At 40.4% G+C, this 18,135-nt stretch overlaps 1 protein-coding gene and 1 long non-coding RNA gene across 9 annotated transcripts in view; one reads left to right on the top strand and one right to left on the bottom strand.

Annotated features, from left to right (window-relative positions):
* LOC123981298 (beta-amyrin 28-monooxygenase-like) overlaps positions 1-3,671 on the top strand; it is a 35,186-nt gene extending 31,515 nt beyond the window's left edge. For 5 of the 7 annotated variants that reach the window (XM_046065997.1, XM_046065996.1, XM_046065991.1 and 2 more), the window contains one exon: positions 2,485-3,671. In XM_046065997.1, coding sequence (XP_045921953.1) covers positions 2,485-2,646 — 162 coding nt within the window. In that variant the 3' untranslated portion in view covers positions 2,647-3,671. The remainder of the gene's footprint in view (positions 1-2,484) is intronic. The other 2 variants (XM_046065994.1, XM_046065992.1) reach the window with 1 other exon arrangement.
* Positions 3,672-15,740: 12,069 nt separating this feature from the next.
* On the bottom strand, positions 15,741-16,933 carry LOC123981509. Of its 2 annotated transcripts, none has more exons than XR_006827782.1 (2): positions 16,473-16,933; positions 15,741-16,323 (listed from the first exon to the last, which is right to left on the bottom strand). It is a non-coding gene; the product is annotated as an uncharacterized LOC123981509 (long non-coding RNA). The 2 variants fall into 2 exon arrangements; XR_006827783.1 differs by having other exon boundaries at positions 16,670-16,933.
* Between the last annotated feature and the right edge of the window lie 1,202 nt (positions 16,934-18,135).

Raw genomic sequence — 18,135 nt, 5'->3', positions numbered from 1 at the left:
TATTTCTATTTTTATTTTATTCAACATTTTTGGGGAAGCGTTACTATACAGTGGATGTGCTGTCATGAACATGTAGCCCCACAAATGTAGTTAGCTAATAAAATGCTACTTGGCGTTTGATGTAACGCTTTGTTATGTTACTGCAGTAAGCTCGTTTGCCAGGCATGATAACGTTAGCAGCTTATATTAGAGCAGGTAAACATAATGTTTAATTGATTCTTATGTATTAAGTGTAAAGCTTCCTTGGGTCCATTAAAAGGGTTCGGGTTAGCCTAAAATTTTCGCCTCGCACTACTTGCGTGAATACGGACGCTGGAGTGTTTTTTGAGCATTTTGCAACCTTCAAACATTCGGGAGTACTGTGGAAAGGCAGCTATTGCTAGTGCCAATTTGGTTGATAGTTAACTACAACCATTAGCTGGAATCAAGTAACAGATACATATTTTAAGAACTTAGCATGACGTACTATGGTTTCGCTCACTTTTCTCCAAGCCTTCTCCTTTTTTGATCTGTCTCTGTAGAATAAAGAGGTCCTCTTTCCATGACAACATTCATTGCCAGGTCAAATGCTTATCGTTGCCGTTTCTTAATGAGCACAGCAAGAAAGACCCGATGATAGAGCAGAGGGAGGGAAGCAGATTGCATCAGTCAGCCAATGAGAGGCTTATCTCAGCAGTTCACATCCGTTGAGTCAGACTGTTAACTAACACACTTACAGGACGTTATTTAACCTATGATGGTAGATTACAGTCACTAGGACAGACTATGTTTTTCTTCTCAGATGATTAAAGAGCAAAGACATCAACACATGCATAAAACACAATATGGATGGGGGTGTTACTGCAAGCTATCCCTATTCCTAAAAATGGACAATGGGTAATCATCATACAGGTTATACTGTAGATATGCGAGAAAGATCTGGTGGAGTTGATTTGCAGGTCGACAGTTTTAACACTGTACTGTCCGTCAAGGGGAATTGTATGGGCAGCTAAAAGAAAAGATTGGGTTTATTACAATTATAATTTACATTTAATATATATTTTTTTTTACATATGATATAAATAATTTTTTATTAAATAAACTTTTTTAATATAATATATACAAGTTCATTTTGTATTTTATTTGAATTAATGTTTTCTTACATTGAATAAAAGTGATTTTAATAGCATTTTTAATTTTTTAATTTCATCAAGTTTAATCTGATTTTACATAGTTCCTTTTCACACTCCTATGAATATTTTATTTCACATTCACTGATGCAGGTCTGTCACCTGTCAGCCAATCACTGTAGACTAAGTTATTTCAGAAACATGACATCATCCATAGCAATGGGGTCAACCCACTCCTTCTTTTAGCTTAGACGTCCTCCCAGTCCCTCAGTAAAGTTGTTCTCAGCAGCACTGACCTAACACTGCTGAGTGATAATGTACAACAAATACACACACTATCCTTCCCTTTGTTAAGGTTCATTTTGCACTAATGATGCACACATCGAACCTAATCTCTCACTGTAACCTGCCGTGTCATGGCTAATATACCAAAACATTTGGCTAGTTACATTGTGCCTGATTGGTTCTCAGCAGACTGACCACTTGCACATACCACACACACACACAGAAGGGCGTGACCAGAGTAAAAAGTAGCCCGCAGGGATCTAGGTCAGAGATGTGACTCATCGCCTCCTCGCTTCATCCTTCCCCTTTCCTCCTTCCTGCCACCCCCATCCTCATCATCCTTCCTCCGTTCCCTCACTTCTTTTCTCCCTTTTTCATTCCCCGTTCATTCATCCTGCTCCTCCCCCTCTATCAGGTAATTCTTCATTCATAAAGTGGAGGGAGGTGGTGGATGTGGATTGGTCTGCTCTGTGGCTGACTAACAGCCAATGGCGACTGCTGGCTATGATATCACCAGATGTGGATCTCTGAGTGCACTTAGTATGTAGAATAAAATAGAAGAGAATATTTAGGTTTTTCCTGTCTTGTGGCAGCATAGTGTAACATTGACACAAAACAGACTGCAGATGGAAGGAGTAGTGACATTCTTATTGAGCGCTGATAGGTGTTCAGTTGAGCACAGATATAAAGAAAGTGTTAATGATTTGAGTCATTTCTGCCGCCAACAAGAGTCCTGTGGACCTAATGTTCCGTTTCAACTTGGCTGCTAGAAGGTGTTGCGTTGCATTGCTATTTTCAAGCCTGGAAAACAACATACAAACAGGCGTAAATTGGTATGGAGGCTGTAGCTTAACAAGTTGGATACTTATTCAGCGTTGGTGGAGGCTCTCGCTCCGCCAAGTGCCTTTTAGTTTAACATTTTGTTTTTGCACTGCTGTAAAAAAAAATAACATAAAATTGCCACTTACACCCCCACTGCTTTTAACTCTAAATATCATCTGTTGGGTAGGTTTCCATTTATGTCGATACAGCAAAGACACCCAGTTGCAACACATTCAGATTTCACATTTTTCTTGTGTTTTGCTGCCAGGAAGCATGCATGTACCTGTTAAAGCACTACGACTGGTGTTTGGACCCTCCATCGCAGGACCTCGGGTACAAATGGCTGCCTGTGTCTCGCCCTGCCAACCCCCCCACCATCTCCTTCACCCTACTAGATCAGACCAGATATGACAGGAGCCACACCAGCTAGGGATGCACAGTATGTTTAGTAATGTACGTGCCGGAATTGGAGAAAAAACAACAACATACAAGTGCTAAAATCTGTAGCTAGAGGCCCCAAAAGCCTGTCTGGAATGCACAAAAAATTAAATGAGAAAAATATGTGAACACACACAGAGGGAAGCCAGCAAACTGTGAGGCTTTCCCCTGCTGCGTATAATACAGTAATCATCCTGGGGAAAGCCGAGGAGTGTGATGGTTTCATTCTGTGTTCCTCAGCCAGATATTCTGCAGCTTTGCTTGATGAATCTGCAACGGAAGGCAAAATAAATTACTCATAATTATTCTTCCATTGTTGAATTTGACACTAGACTAGACAGACATTTTTTGACAGTTTTTTAATGAGTCATCTATCTACAGTTTAAAAAGATTCACCATGAAACTGTCTGGATCACCGAGCCTGTTTTATACATCAGACATTGCTTCCTTTGTTCCTCCGTTGTGAACAGATATTGAAAATACCTCCAAAACTGCAGCTTTGATATAGGTAGAAATTGCATTTTATTTTCCCACACTGCAGTATCAATATTTAAACCAAATGAATCCAAGGGAACACACACACACACACACACACACACACACACACACACACACACAGAGAGGTAAGCCCTCAGATACCATCACTAACTGCAAACCTGTCTACCCTCCCCCTTCCAATACCTAGCAACCACCACTGCTTAGCAACAGTTCGTCATACCGACACTGTCTTACTTCCTTTTAGTATGCAAGACACACACACACACACACACACACACTAACCTGGTTATTTTTGAAAGCAGTTGGCAGTGATGCGCACACAATCTGAATCTCATGTAAATGAAGCCTGAAGGCGTTTCAGAGCACACGCCTACATTTTAAATAACCGTAACACCTGAATCAAAAACCAAACTAGGCTCATTCTGTGTCTGTTGCATTGATAAAAATTTGTCGTAACTTCTTATTTGTAAATATTCAAGTGTCGCTATGTATTATATTATAAAATGTTTATGGTTGCAATTGTCTTTCATTGTTATTTAAGTGTTGGCTTTTAATGTCTTATGATCTGACAGATGAGACTGTGTCTGGCTTCATCTCGACTATCACGCTACATTGTTATTTTGTGAGCCTGTGTGCTATATTTTCAGTAATCTTTTTCATAATTTTCTTTAAATTTCTGCTAAATTCTTTTGAACTACGGGACACTTCAACCTCTTCAGGCCTATAAAAGTCCTTCAAATGACACTATATAAGAAAGAAAAATCCCTCCTTGGTTGAACTGCTCACAGCTCATATGCATAACCTAGCATGTCAAGTAGATTCACTTTAAGTAGTCATTTGGCAAAAAGGTTGGACCAAATTACTATTCTCCTGTAAAACCCCCTTAAAGTATAATAAAATTAGATTAATGTGCAGCAACGTTAATGCTGTATCTTTATATACAGTAGTCTTTAACATTTTCCAGGCACCAAGAATATGTTTAATCTGAACTGGAGCAGCTACAGTGTGGATGAAGCCTGGAGTGTGTAGCATGTACGAAATGAGAACTGTGCTGTAAATGCCGTCTGCAGTCTGTATAATCAGCTAAAGGCATGTGTCTCAGAAAGATGCTTTTGTCCTGCAGAGAGCTTCTCAACAAACCTACTGTGTCTCTCTCACACACACACAACTATACTCCCTCCTATTTATGCTGAATTACTCTGCAGACATGCATATTTCTTCTCATTGTCTCTGTTTCTCTCTCTCACCCACACACACACACTTGCAGACATACATCACACGGGATCTGGCAGAAAATGGGGTACTTGTGAGCAAAGTGGTATGACTCACTGCTCTCCCTGCACTTGTCCATTAGCTGCTGCTCCTACTCACAACAATTTACAACAGGAGAAAGCAACTTGCCGGGAATCCTCTTATCTTTTATTTATTTTAGCTTTTTTTCTATTTAATTGCTCTCTTTACTCTGTTTTAGCCCTGTGATCTAGTTTAAAACACTGAGAGGACACTGGCAGACTAAACAGTTGAAGTACCATGGTTTCCCTGTTTTAGCTACAAATCACATGTACATGAATCCGTGTTATTTTCCAAAGCATACTGTAAGTTTGTAGATTCAGCTTCCTGGCACCTGCTGGATTAAATTCATATCTGTATGGTGGAAAATGCACTCGCAGAAAATTTAAACTTTCTTGATATTGGTAATGAATAGGTGAATATTTTGTCAGCTGAATATTATTATCATGGTATTGCGGAGACTTTAAAGGGATAGTTCAACATTTTGAGATCTTTCAGTTAAGTTTGAAACGGGGAAACAGCTGGCTCTGTCCAAATGCAACAAAATCTGCCTAACAGAACTTTTTATTCTCACTAGTTAACATGTTATATCCTATTTTTTTAATCCACAAAAAAAAAAAACTTTCTGTAAAACTGCAGTAACATTTTTGCGCACATTAATGTCTAAGACATGGAGAATATGGTCCTACTGATGTTCTGTTACTGCACATTTGACAGAAAATAAATGTATTTGGTTAGTACACGTTGCCAGTTGCAGGGATTGAACCTGAGACCTTTAGGTCACCAGATGAATTGATCAGCATTTCAGCATTGTTAAGCATACTTGTTACGTTCCAGGATAAACCAACTGTCTGTGTGCCTCTTAGTGGTGCACTATTTCACATTTTAAAACCCAATTTAAAAAGTCAGCTGACCATATACCCACAAACAATGGCCTCGTGAATTTTCTCTTGTGACTGTAACGTCAAGAATGCGATGAGCACAGGTGCCACATGTAGATTACACAATGAAGCTGATTCATACAATTAAAACTAAGATGTGAAAGGTTTAAATTAAAAACGTTGAGACAAATTAAAGTTCAGTAATGCAACCAACCTTTATAGGCTTGTTTAACAAGGGCGGGATGATGTTTTATAGACAGGTCAATAGTTAGAAAAGAAAATTAGAAATGGACAGTACAGAATTGTGTGAAAAAGGAAATCATATTAGTCACTCACTCACTCACGCAAACACACACATGTCTAACAGGAGGTAGGACAGTGTATCCAGATGGCAGAACAAAGCCTGAGGTCAATTTTAATGAGCAGAGCTAATTACCACATGACTGTGTCCTATCTGTCCACTCCCAGTGGACTGTCATCCTTTAATGCAGTATACAACAGGAAGTAAAGGCAGGAAAAACCCTGCCCCTGCCACATATACACATGCTGGGACACACAAATAGTGACTGTAAACAATGTGTGTTACATGCATCAGGCACTTTTTTTGTTTTTACAGATCTACCACTCTAAATTATTTGTCATTTCTGAAATGATGGGGTCCATGATTTCAGACAGAGGTTAATAAAAGCATTTCTAGCTGGTAACTGTCGATTTTGTAGGTGGTAATGACAAATGTTGCAAGAACATTTGATCAGCTGTAGCTAGCTAGCTAGTTAACATTAACTCAACTGGTTGCTTTTAAAAGGGTCTGAAATGTGCAATTGCTTGGCATGGTATCAGGCTGAGGCTACAGTAAATCAGCATGTCTCATGCAAAACGTCAAAAATCCTCAGCAGTTGCTGATAGATGTAGAATGACATGAAAGGTTCTTGTATTGCAGAGTAGAGCTAGTTAGTCCAAGTATTACATGACAGTGTGATAATCATTCTAATATAATCCCCGTTTGAGTGCTTAGCTCACTTTAAAGAAGATTAGGTTCATGCTTTATATTTCATCATATTTTAAACAGAATGTCTAACTTTTGCAAGAGAAAAGGCTTTGAAGATAACGAAACGTGTTTTCTGCATATATAACGCTTTCTCGGTTTGGCTGGGGTTGCAGGAGTGGAACTTCAAATTTAAAGTAAGTGCAGAACAGAGCAGCTAACGTTAGCCTCTGATATTGTACTATCAAGGACTGGTTCACACACAGTGGGGAAATACTACACAGTGGAAGTGCTGGTACTGAATGTGACTTTTTCCAATGCAGCCAGTAGCCTCACAAATAATATGGTTAGTTTATTATAATATGCGCCTTGAAATTAACATGCGTTAGCATTTCCAGTAGGTCATAAACTATAACCAGAAATGCTAACGTTTGCAGCTTAGGTTATAGTAGAAAAACACGGGGAATGGGTTTAGTGAACAGTCAATGTAGCCCTTCTTACGCATTCCCTAGTTTTAGAATGAGATGTGTGCCCAAAATGAACAGATAGCTGTAAAACAAACACATTCAGCATAGCAATAAAATGTAAAGAAAGTGTATAATGAACAATTACTGTTGTTACTGCTGAGATCTTTCACAGAACTGCGCAGCCTGTGTGTGTCCCTCCTATCACCGGGTCATCTCAGTCTCGTTGTTTTAATGTCGACAAGTTTTTGTCTATTGGCAATTCCTGCAACAAACCTCCAGCCCACACACATGCTCACACAAGCACACAAGCATGTGTCCGTCAAGGCAGCACACACTTGCTGCTTACTACTGTGTTTGTCTGTGCTCAGACAAGCAGGAAGGAAAAGCCATTAGTCACTGAGGTGCCATCAAGCACTGTTTAATTGTCTCATTTATCTTCCTGCTGTTTAAATTCACCTAATCATCTGTTGCAGCAAATGGTCCTATATCTTCTGAGAAAGAGTCCTTGATAGAAGTTGAGAAGTGCTCGGCTAGTTGCCGGTTATACTGTTACAGTGTACAGTTGAGTTTCAGGTCACTCAGCTTCATAGAATATTAATGAACTTCCTGTGACTTATAGAGGAAGTTGATGGATGTGCGGGCATAGTTTGCAATCTGTCATGTCCTCAGTCGGCACTGACATGAGAGAGATAATGCCTTCATGTTAGAATGAATGAGATTTCATGAATTTGACATTGAACTATTATGATCACGACATTGATTCACAGTCAGACAACCACATTTATATTTGAAATATTTTATAAAATGTATCTTTTTTTTTTTTTTTTTTTGAAACTGCGTATATCTGATGTCTGTCAGGCTGTAATAAGGCAGAGATGCTTGGCTTATTTATGTTTCCCCTAATTTTTCCTTCATTTTCTATTAAACCAATGCTGAGCTCTTCAAAATAGGACTTTGTTTACTTAAGATGTCCTCTCACCGCTAGAAACATGGATGTGTGGGTATATAATCTGGGTAAAATGTGATTAAAACCAGACTCCCCCTGTATGTCTCATAGAAAAACACTTAAAAACAGCCATAGAAATAATTAATAATTTTTTCCTGTTTAAGTTACTATTTATATTTAATATTTCCAATGTAAATGAAAATCTTGAATGTCCTTGAATACATTACTATAAAAATAAACCCACAGAAATCATTGAGGTTAAGTAAAACAAATGCAACTGCTGCTTTTAGTCCTCTTAAATGCATTTGCATGGACATTATCTTGACCCAGATGCTTGACACTGAAATAACTCAACAGCTTACTACGCAAGAACACTATTTCAGGACTTGCTGTCACCCTCTTGTGACTCTCATTATAATGTCAAAATGAAAATCAAGTGTTGTTCCATGTTGTTGCAATTGTAATGTAAGAGATGGAGAGGAAACAGGGAGTCAGATGAGTGGGTGTACCGTCCCTCTCCAAACTCCCCCGTGCCTGTCTCATTGACATACTCTCACTCTGTCTTTTAAACACTTTCAACCACCCGTCCTCCTCTTCTGTCTCTCGTATCCCTCCTCTCCATCTCTCCCCCTCTCCTCTCTTTGGGACTGCGTCCATTAATTTCAACATCACGGAACAACACTTGACCTGTTTTTAGCTGCCTGGGCTGACGGCTCTGTCTCCGGTGACGTCTGCTTGGGCAATGCTCCACTTTTTCTTACTCTTAACAAATCCAATGAAAAGACCCAAACAAACAGAAATGTCTGTGTATCCAAAGTTCATCCATCCGTTATCTATGTCATATCATCATCTATTCTTATCCATGCAGGGTCACAGGGGGGCTGGAGCTAATCCCAGCTGAGGTGAGAGGCGGGGTACACCAGGGGCCACTCTGTGTATCAAAAGGGTTACATATTATTCCTCTGTGGCATAGAGCTCCATTAAAATACACTAGTGAGCTACACTGTTGCACTGGGTGACCTGTTGTAAATACTCAATCAGCCCACCAACTGTGTATTAATCCGCCTCTGAAAATAGTCCCCAACTTGTGCCCTGTTTACTGTAACGTTTGCTAAAAACTACAGTGCCCAGCTGTTTTAGGAAATCATTCAGCCTTTTTAAAAAAAAAACAAAAAAACAATGAAACAAAAAATTCATGACACATTTTTAAAGATTTAGGTCTCCTGTAGGAGCAAATGGACTTTGGGCATAGAGCCAAAGACAGGTTATGAAGTCATAAAGTATTGAGAGACGTACTAACATGTTGTGGGTTTTGGTCTTTTCATGGGAATTGTTGAACACAAGAAACTTTATACTGTGGGTGGTATGTTAGCTTAGTGGGGCTCAGCTAGGTTTTGTGGATGCCAGCATCCATGACCTCCATGACATCCATGAATTTGATAAAACTGTAAAACTGAGGCACTGAAAATTAAAACTTCACTGAATTTAGTTTGGGGTTAGGGTCACAGTGTGCATGTTTAAAGGTTAGTATGTACCCTACCTTTCCACTACACTGTTTAAATATCAAAATACCTCCTGTTTGTAGATGTGTCACTCTTAATTTTACCTGTTGGGTGAATATATATATTGCATTCATAACATATTATGAATGCTGGTCAGACCCCACCATGCACACACATGCACACAGTGAGATAGCGGACCAGGGCGCTATCCAGACACACTGCATTCTTACCCTAAATCTGTGCCGTTTTCTTGGTGTAATAGTGCTCAGTATGTTGATCCTCAGCTGTTAGGAAAGCTGGTGTCCTAACACACTCAGATATAGAGACAACAATAGCAGACCTGTTTCTTCTGCAGCTTTAGCTGTGCTCACACAGTTTGAATTAAGAGGTCAGGCCCCTTTCACTCCTGACCATAATTTACACACAGTGAACTTAGCTGTTCGTTCAGCCAAGTGAACAAGCAACATAGTAGCCAAGCAAAATATTTTGGGGTGCATACATTCACACATTATTTAATTTATAATGTTATGTCATAGAATTCAGATGTATAGTTTAGACGTGGGTGATAGTCATGCATTGTCTTGAGTTTACTGTAACCTTGGCCAACTCATGTGGAATGGATAATTATATGAGCAGGCTGTAATGATACCAGTATAAGTGGACACACACTGCTAAGTTGCAAAGAAAGGGAAGGGGAAGCCCATTACTACCTAAAAACACTAACAACTACTTCCAAAGCATCAAGCCATAATGATTTAAATTGTCCTATTTGAAGAGTAAATCTGTTTGAAATAGTACATTTACAATACTATGATTTATTTATGCAATTCAGAAAAAACCCTTCTCCACAATTCTAGTCAGCCGTCTCACGTGAGAGTGTTGTATTAATTCATTGCTACATGATTGTGTCCTCCATGCTTTCTTCAGAACACGTCCCAGTGGGAGTGCAGGAGGAGATGTTTGTCTTTGCACAATTGGAGAAGATAACAGTAGTTGCAACATTTGGAGTTACAGCTAAATTCTCTGTCCACAAACACATTTTCTTATAAACTGATGAATGAACATGGTGTTTGGCTGCTAGTGGTGGAATGAGTAGTTGGACTGTGAGTTCCAGTGAACTTTCTAGTGTTTTAACCCTCTCATGAGGGTTTGCTCAAGGATTTTTTGAAATAACAACAAGTTAATATCTTCCTGTGTCTTCCTGATTGTGATAACAAGCAGTGTGTTCCAACACCCATACTACCATATTATTTACTTTTAGTATAAGGTGGGATATATTCTCAGCAGAAGACTACAAATGAGACACGTGGCCCAAAATATTATCTAGTGTTTCCTGGCAACCACAAGTTTCAGTGCTAGCTTAGCACAATACTGAAGCGACTGCATGACAGGCTTAAGGCATAACTCATGGGAAACATTTTGAAGTAGGAGGCATTTCCCCTGCAGCTAGAATAGTAGCTGGTTAGTGGGATATTTTTGATATTGTCCTCTTTAAAAAATAAAATCACTTAAAATATCTTTGGTTCCCAGAATTGAGGCCGCCCTCAACATTATGTAAGTTCCTGTATCTAACAGCCAGCTCTCCCATTAATATTGTCCAGCCAAAAGCTGCACTTTACCAGGGGTTGGCTATTTATATACAGCATGTTAAAGCAAAGGGCATGGGCAGTATTGCTTGCAGCATAAAGACACAATGGGTTTCCATGGCAAAGTCAATGTGCATAATGCAGAGTGCTTTAAAAGAGCAAAATATCATGTCATATCAGCCACAACACTATGAGATTAGCTGAGAGGTCCGGTAAATGTGACTTGACCCTCACATCTGAATTACAATGATATTTAGTGGTCCGGTTGGAAGTTACTATGGCAGAAAGAGGAAAGGGTACGATTAGATTAGAACAGACTGAGAATGTGATTTTCAGACAATGTGACGTTGCTGTAACCTGTGACAGAAGACAGCAATTTGACCTTTATGATTTAAGGAACAGTTAACACGACATGTACAAAATGCTCTTTCACAGCAATTCAAAATGTTTAAAACAGCTACACTGGGGCTCGACCCGAATATTCGAATATTCAGTCTTGTGGTACACATTCAATTTTCAATTTTGAGATTTGAATATTGAGGGGTTTTTTTTGCACGCCTGACCTGAACATAACGCTCCAGTTCACGTCTGAGAGAAAACAAAATGAAGCTCTCAGGTGTGTGGGTGTTATGGATGTGTATGGGAGAAGACTGGACCCAAAAGCACGACAGAGCCAAGAACTGATTTACTAGTAAAGGGAGTTTATTAAGATAGACAAGCATCAGTTGGGGCGGAGAGTGATCCGAGTCCATAGCGGAGAATCCAGGCAAGACGGTGAGTTGAGGTGGTGTAGGCGAAACTGGTGGGCAGGCAGGAGACTGGCAGGTAGGTTCTGAGAAAGTGGAGGAGAGCAAACAAGAGTTAGGAGTTGCGAGGGAATATTCACAAGAAACTAACTCACAACTAGAGCTGGCCAAGGTGTGTACCACGGGAGATACGCAGACGATCTGGCGAATGCTGGCGTGCTGGACCGGGGTAGATAACTGGTGGCTGATTGCGAACGAGGTGCAGGTGTGTGAGAGCACAGAGCAGGAGCCAGGAAGACCACGCCCACCTTCAGACAGAAAGACTCACGGGGAAAAACCATAGACTGTGTATATAAAAATGGACGTAGCGTCTGTGACGTCACCCATTGGTTTCTGAAGAGCCGTTTTGAAACTCAAAATTGGCGGAGCTGGCCAGTGCCATCTTGGCAGTGTGTCACCGCGCGTCTTTCCTGGATAACCAAAAATGGGCAAAGAGGAGCTGAGGTGACGTGTTGCTGAAACCACTCCCACCTAGCTCGACCAATTTACCGACATTACCAGCTACAGTCAAGGTAAGACACCGGAAAATATTAAAATAACTCACATATCTGTTATTGACATTATACTTCACAAGGTTTTAAATGCTTTTTAATACACTGCTCAAAAAAAATAAAGGGAACACTAAAATAACACATCCTAGATCTGAATGAATGAAATAATCTCATTAAATACTCCTTTCTTTACATAGTTGGATGTGCTGACAACAAAATCACACAAAAATTATCAATGTAAATCAAATGTATCAACCCATGGAGGTCTGGATTTGGAGTCGCACTCAAAATCAAAGTGGAAAACCACACTACAGGCCGATCCAACTTTGATGTAATGTCCTTAAAACAAGTCAAAATGAGGCTCAGTGTGTGTGGCCTCCACGTGCCTGCATGACCTCCCTACAATGCCTGGGCATGCTCCTGATGAGGTGGCGGATGGTCTCCTGAGGGATCTCCTCCCAGACCTGGACTAAAGCATCCGCCAGCTCCTGGACAGTCTGTGGTGCAACGTGCCGTTGGTGGATGGAGCGAGACATGATGTCTCAGATGTGCTCAATTGAATTCAGGTCCAGGGAACGGGTGGGCCAGTCCATAGCATCAATGCCTTCCTCTTGCAGGAACTGCTGACACACTCCAGCCACATGAGGTCTAGCATTGTCTTGCATTAGGAAGAACCCAGGGCCAACCGCACCAGTACATGGTCTCACAAGGGGTCTGAGGATCTCATCTCAGTTCCTAATGGCAGTCAGGCTACCTCTGGCGAGCACATGGAGGGCTGTGCGGCCCCGCAAAGAAATGCCACCCCACACCATTACTGACCCACCGCCAAACCAGTCATGCTGGAGGATGTTGCAGGCAGCAGAACGTTCTCCACGGCGACGTCTGTCACATGTGCTCAGTGTGAACCTGCTTTCATCTGTGAAGAGCACAGGGCGCCAGTGGCGAATTTACCAATCTTGGTGTTCTCTGGCAAATGCCAAACGTCCTGCACGGTGTTGGGCTGTAAGCACAACCCCCACCTGTGGACGTTGGGCCCTCATACCACCCTCATGGAGTCTGTTTCTGACCGTTTGAGCAGACACATGCACATTTGTGGCCTGCTGGAGGTCATTTTGCTCTGGCAGTGCTCCTCCTGCTCCTCCTTGCACAAAGGCGGAGGTAGCGGTACTGCTGCTGGGTTGTTGCCCTCCTACGGCCTCCTCCACGTCTCCTGATGTACTGGCCTGTCTCCTGGTAGCGCCTCCATGCTCTGGACACTACGCTGACAGACACAGCAAACCTTCTTGCCACAGCTCGCATTGATGTGCCATCCTGGATGAGTTGCACTACCTGAACCACTTGTGTGGGTTGTAGACTCCGTCTCATGCTACCACTAGAGTGAGAGCACTGCCAGCATTCAAAAGTGACCAAAACATCAGCCAGGAAGCATAGGAACTGAGAAGTGGTCTGTGGTCACCACCTGCAGAACCACTCCTTTATTGGGGGTGTCTTGCTAATTGCCTATAATTTCCACCTGTTGTCTATTCCATTTGCACAACAGCATGTGAAATTGATTGTCAATCAGTGTTGCTTCCTAAGTGGACAGTTTGATTTCACAGGAGTGTGACTGACTTGGAGTTACATTGTGTTGTTTAAGTGTTCCCTTTATTCTTTTGAGCAGTGTATATAAATGTGGTAATAAACTAAGTAGCGGTAGAGTCCTCAGTTACATGATGGAAGCTGTATATCTTGTAAAACGTTAGCCATGGCTGCTATCACGTTAATTAATTCCCCACACCGCTATTTTGAGTAACGTTGCTGCTGTCGGAAGGGGTTTGTGGGATTATTGTCTGGAATAGGACACTTGAGAGAGAAAGGTACTTTTTATATTTGTCACAAGATTCTTGTTGAGGTTCTGATGCCTCCACATCTGCTACTCAAAGCTTAAACTTTGAGTCTAAAATAACGTTGCTGGTCTTGGCTACTGGACATTTGACAGCTGATATAAAATCTTAAAAGGACAACACAAAAACATTTAAAGAGTCTCCCTTGTTCCATTTTCTCCCACTTATGTGACATAATAGTGCTGTCAACATTAAAACACTGAGGCATCTTTTAGAGGACCATCTCAAAAAATTGGAATACTGTGGAAAAGTTCATTGTGAGCACCAGAACCAGACTGAGAGAGTAAAGGCTTCAGAAACCTTTGCAGGTGTTTTGAGTTAATTAGCTGATTAGAGAGCTCTTCTCCAGTTATTTCTGTATATTTTATAATACGGAAATGTATTTAGGCTATTCTAAAATGTTTTTACATTTTGAGATAGTGGGGTTTTTATTTCCATGAGCTGTAAACCGTAATCATCAAGATGAAAGCAAAAAGGGTTTGAAATGCTTCGCTTTGTGTAATGAATCTAGAATATATCAAAGAATCACTTTTTGAATTAAATTACATTAGAAAATTAACTTAACACATTATTCTATTGACTAAAGACTCTGTATTTACTTTATATTTTTTATCACCTGAAGAATTTATTACACATTTTCCTCCTAGAGTCACACTGTGGATCAAATGTCCCACCTGGTGCCAGAGAGCTGCAGAGACCTGGAGTCCTCATTGTGCTGATGGGGTGGACTGACGTGGAAAGGCGTTCTTCCCGGTTCTCTCCTTCTGTTTACCTGGACCTTTAAATATTGTCCATATTTGTATCATAGATCCATTTAAAAAAGATATGGTTTATGGTTTACTTGTAATAAATTCTATATATATTAGCACTCCCTGCCTTTTACTACTTACTGAAAAGCTAATCGTATACCAAAGATAAAACATGAAACATTAAAACTGAACTCTTGCTTAAGAACATCAGTCTAGGATAAGTTGAAAAGTGAAAATACTCCCAAACATGTTTCACATGAAATATTGAAAAGTAATTATGTAGTGTATTTCTGTTTGTGCAGGAGTATTTTTACTTTATACTTTAAGATAAATAAGGAGCCATACACCCAGTACCCATATACTGTATAACAGAGCCTGAAGTTTCTGAAGAGTGCCTTGTTTGCTGCTCTGATATAACTCTAGTTTAAACACAGAATAATGTGGGCACATCCAAACCATCCTGTGGGTAAGTGCTGAAACAAAGAATGATCATCATCATCTCAGTTGATTTGTGTTTTTATTTTTCTTCCATATTCACATTGTTAAAAGGTAAAAGTGCATGCATCAGGGTCATGACTGTAGCTCTCGCTTCCATCGTCTGCAACATTACACAACAATGTGTTTGCTTTTCAGGAAATATATATCCTGTAATTTCATAATGAAATCCATGAGAGACATTTCATTGCAGGTCTACTGGTTTCTAATGGAATTAACTAATTTCAATGGATTCAGGCTCAAATGTTTCCCAACCAGTAGCGTTCTACTGGATTCAACTGGATTCAGCAGTTGGATGACAAGAAATTCCTTTGCGGCCGGCTGATCTGCTTGCATACTAATGTTTCAAATGTGCAGATCCCCAATTCTTCTAGAATTTCTTAAATATCACAAAAAATCGAGACAAGTTTGACAAAGTTTCTTTTAAAACTGACAAAAGATCAATGTAAAACTGTTTCCAAATATGTCAGGGAAGTTAATGTAAGCTACAGACAGATGTCAATTGAGTAAATTACAAATAATTTTAATGAGATAAGCCATTCAACCCACTGAGCAAATTCAGGTATATTAAACATGTAAATGGTTGTTTGGTTCAGGCTCCACATGTGAAAGCATGGTAACAATCTACATCTTACATTTCACCTTGACTTTTCTGCTGCAGTGTACAGCAGAGTACAGCGTGAGAGCAGGAAGCAAGCAGGAAGAGAGAGCTTGTCAAATGTTACAACACACAGTACATAATGTGATTCCGTCGCAGTGTACTGTAGCAGATTGTGAGAACACCCTGAGCCCTGAGTTTCATTTTGAGCCTCCAGCAGGCACAAGGGGGGGCGAGAAGGGAAACGTTTCAGTTGTGTAACTCCAGTCATGTTGGCTGACAAGCAACTGGGCAGTTGACTCATGGCTATACACTAATACACAAACACACACTCACACAGAGGAAATTCAATCACTTAAATGTGACTGTGTCACATTAACAAGGACACTCCGCTTCCTCTCGTTCCTCCCCCATTCATCTCCTGTCTTCCTTTCCTCCCCCCTCCTCCCCTTGTACCCTCCATCACTGGTCAGCTGCCCTTCATGTTGTTTTCTGGGAAAATGAACAGAAAAATAACACATCATATGAGGCACAGGTCAACGTGGTTTGTCTTTCTGTATAAATGCATGTGCGCTTTGAGAGCACTGTATGTGTGCACGCCTGTGTGTATTTGTGTGTCTGTACCTATCGTCACCACTCACATTTGCCCCGCTCGTTGCCTTAGTAACCACAGTTTCTGGCTCTGTCACACTTTCTCAAACAAAAACATGACAGATTGATGACGTCAACATGTGTGTCAAGTCGCACCTCTGTCACTTAAGATGGCAGAGGGAGTGCAGTGCCGGTTCTTTGTGTGTGTGTGTGTGTGTGTGTGCATGTTAGTGACAACAAAACTCACAGTTTTTGCATCCAGATTCACAAATGAAATGTACTGGAGGGGAAAGGCACATAAGAGCGTTGTTGTTTGTGTACAGATGTGGAAAGGGTTTCAACAGCAGTCTGTTTCCTGTCTTTAATCCCCATGTCCGTTCTGCTCTGACTGCCGCATGTCAGACAAACACACCCACACACACAAGTTGTGTTTTGGTCCTGCCTGCTTTTGACCTGCAGATAATCCTCCTCACAATCTTCATTCATAGGCATTCATTCACAAACACACCGAGAGGAGCTGAGCCACTGATGCAAATAATGTGAAAATCATTTTCTTCAAAGGAAAATAAATGAAACTTGGTCTTACTTAAGGGTTAATAGTTGTCATCAAATAGTAAAATGGTTCAAAATATATTTTTTCTTTCCTTCTTTTGGTTTTCTTTCCCTCACATCTACACACATATTCACCTACTATATGATAGTTATTTTATGTTTTATCTTACTCTATTGTATTTACAACTGTCTTGTCTATTTCTAATTCACAAATGTACTTTTTCGGTTTAATAAATTAAAGTTAATTGATGCACTGATTAAAAAAAAAAGGCTTTATGATGTTCTAGTATTAACCTGTGTTGGACAGAAATCCAATCCAGGACCTGGACTACTTTGGACTATGACTTTTTATTCTCACATTTACAGTAAGGGCACACCACCATTTATACCAGCAACATTTCACAGCAAAATCAATTCACTCTAGTGGATTAAGTAAATGGGCATATTTTTCACCTGGAATTCAACTCTGGTGAATTTATGTTTTGATAGTGTTGAACTTTGTGTGAACAGTGAGCCAGAGAGACCAAAATGAAGGTGTTACACCCTGTACTTTTATTTAACCTCCTCTGTCTGAGTATAAACTGCTCCATAAAAGAAGAATGATTTGCAGACAGTTACAGGACAGGAGTCAGTGGCACAAATATGTCTTTTTAACAGACCACATGAAGTCGTTGTCCTGTTAGCAACTGAGCTAGCAAGCTTAATAACTGGCAAGCTGGCTTGCTCATAGCGTTTTTATCCCCTCATTACTGACTCTTAATTAAATGAAATGATAGAATAGAAAGAAACTCCCAGAACTATTGTGACTGACTAGTGCTTGCAGGTTCCTGGCTAGCTAGTGTGTGTTAGCTAGCTAACTAGCACTTTGAGTAGTTGCTATGTCACCAAGCTTCTATTACTACATATTTTGTGACAACATCACAGATGAATTTAGCTGTGCCAGCCAGAACAACTTGAACATTAGCAGTAAGTGATGCAAAACATTGCCGAAACAATGTTTCATGTCTTCATCCAAATAGGATGACTGCTTACTTTCACATTTCTCTTTGGCATCACTGTCTGTAAATCCCTCAGCACCAGCCTGTGGACATTACCCAGACTGCCAAATATAAAAACAAGCAGCCTGGACTCGTGCCCACACTGTAAGACAGTATTTATGAT

The sequence above is a fragment of the Micropterus dolomieu genome, linkage group LG13 (assembly GCF_021292245.1).
Source record: "Micropterus dolomieu isolate WLL.071019.BEF.003 ecotype Adirondacks linkage group LG13, ASM2129224v1, whole genome shotgun sequence".
Taxonomy (NCBI): Eukaryota; Metazoa; Chordata; class Actinopteri; order Centrarchiformes; family Centrarchidae; genus Micropterus; species Micropterus dolomieu.
The sequence above is the reverse complement of the archived record's forward strand: the minus strand, read 5'-3'. Positions and strand labels throughout refer to the sequence as shown.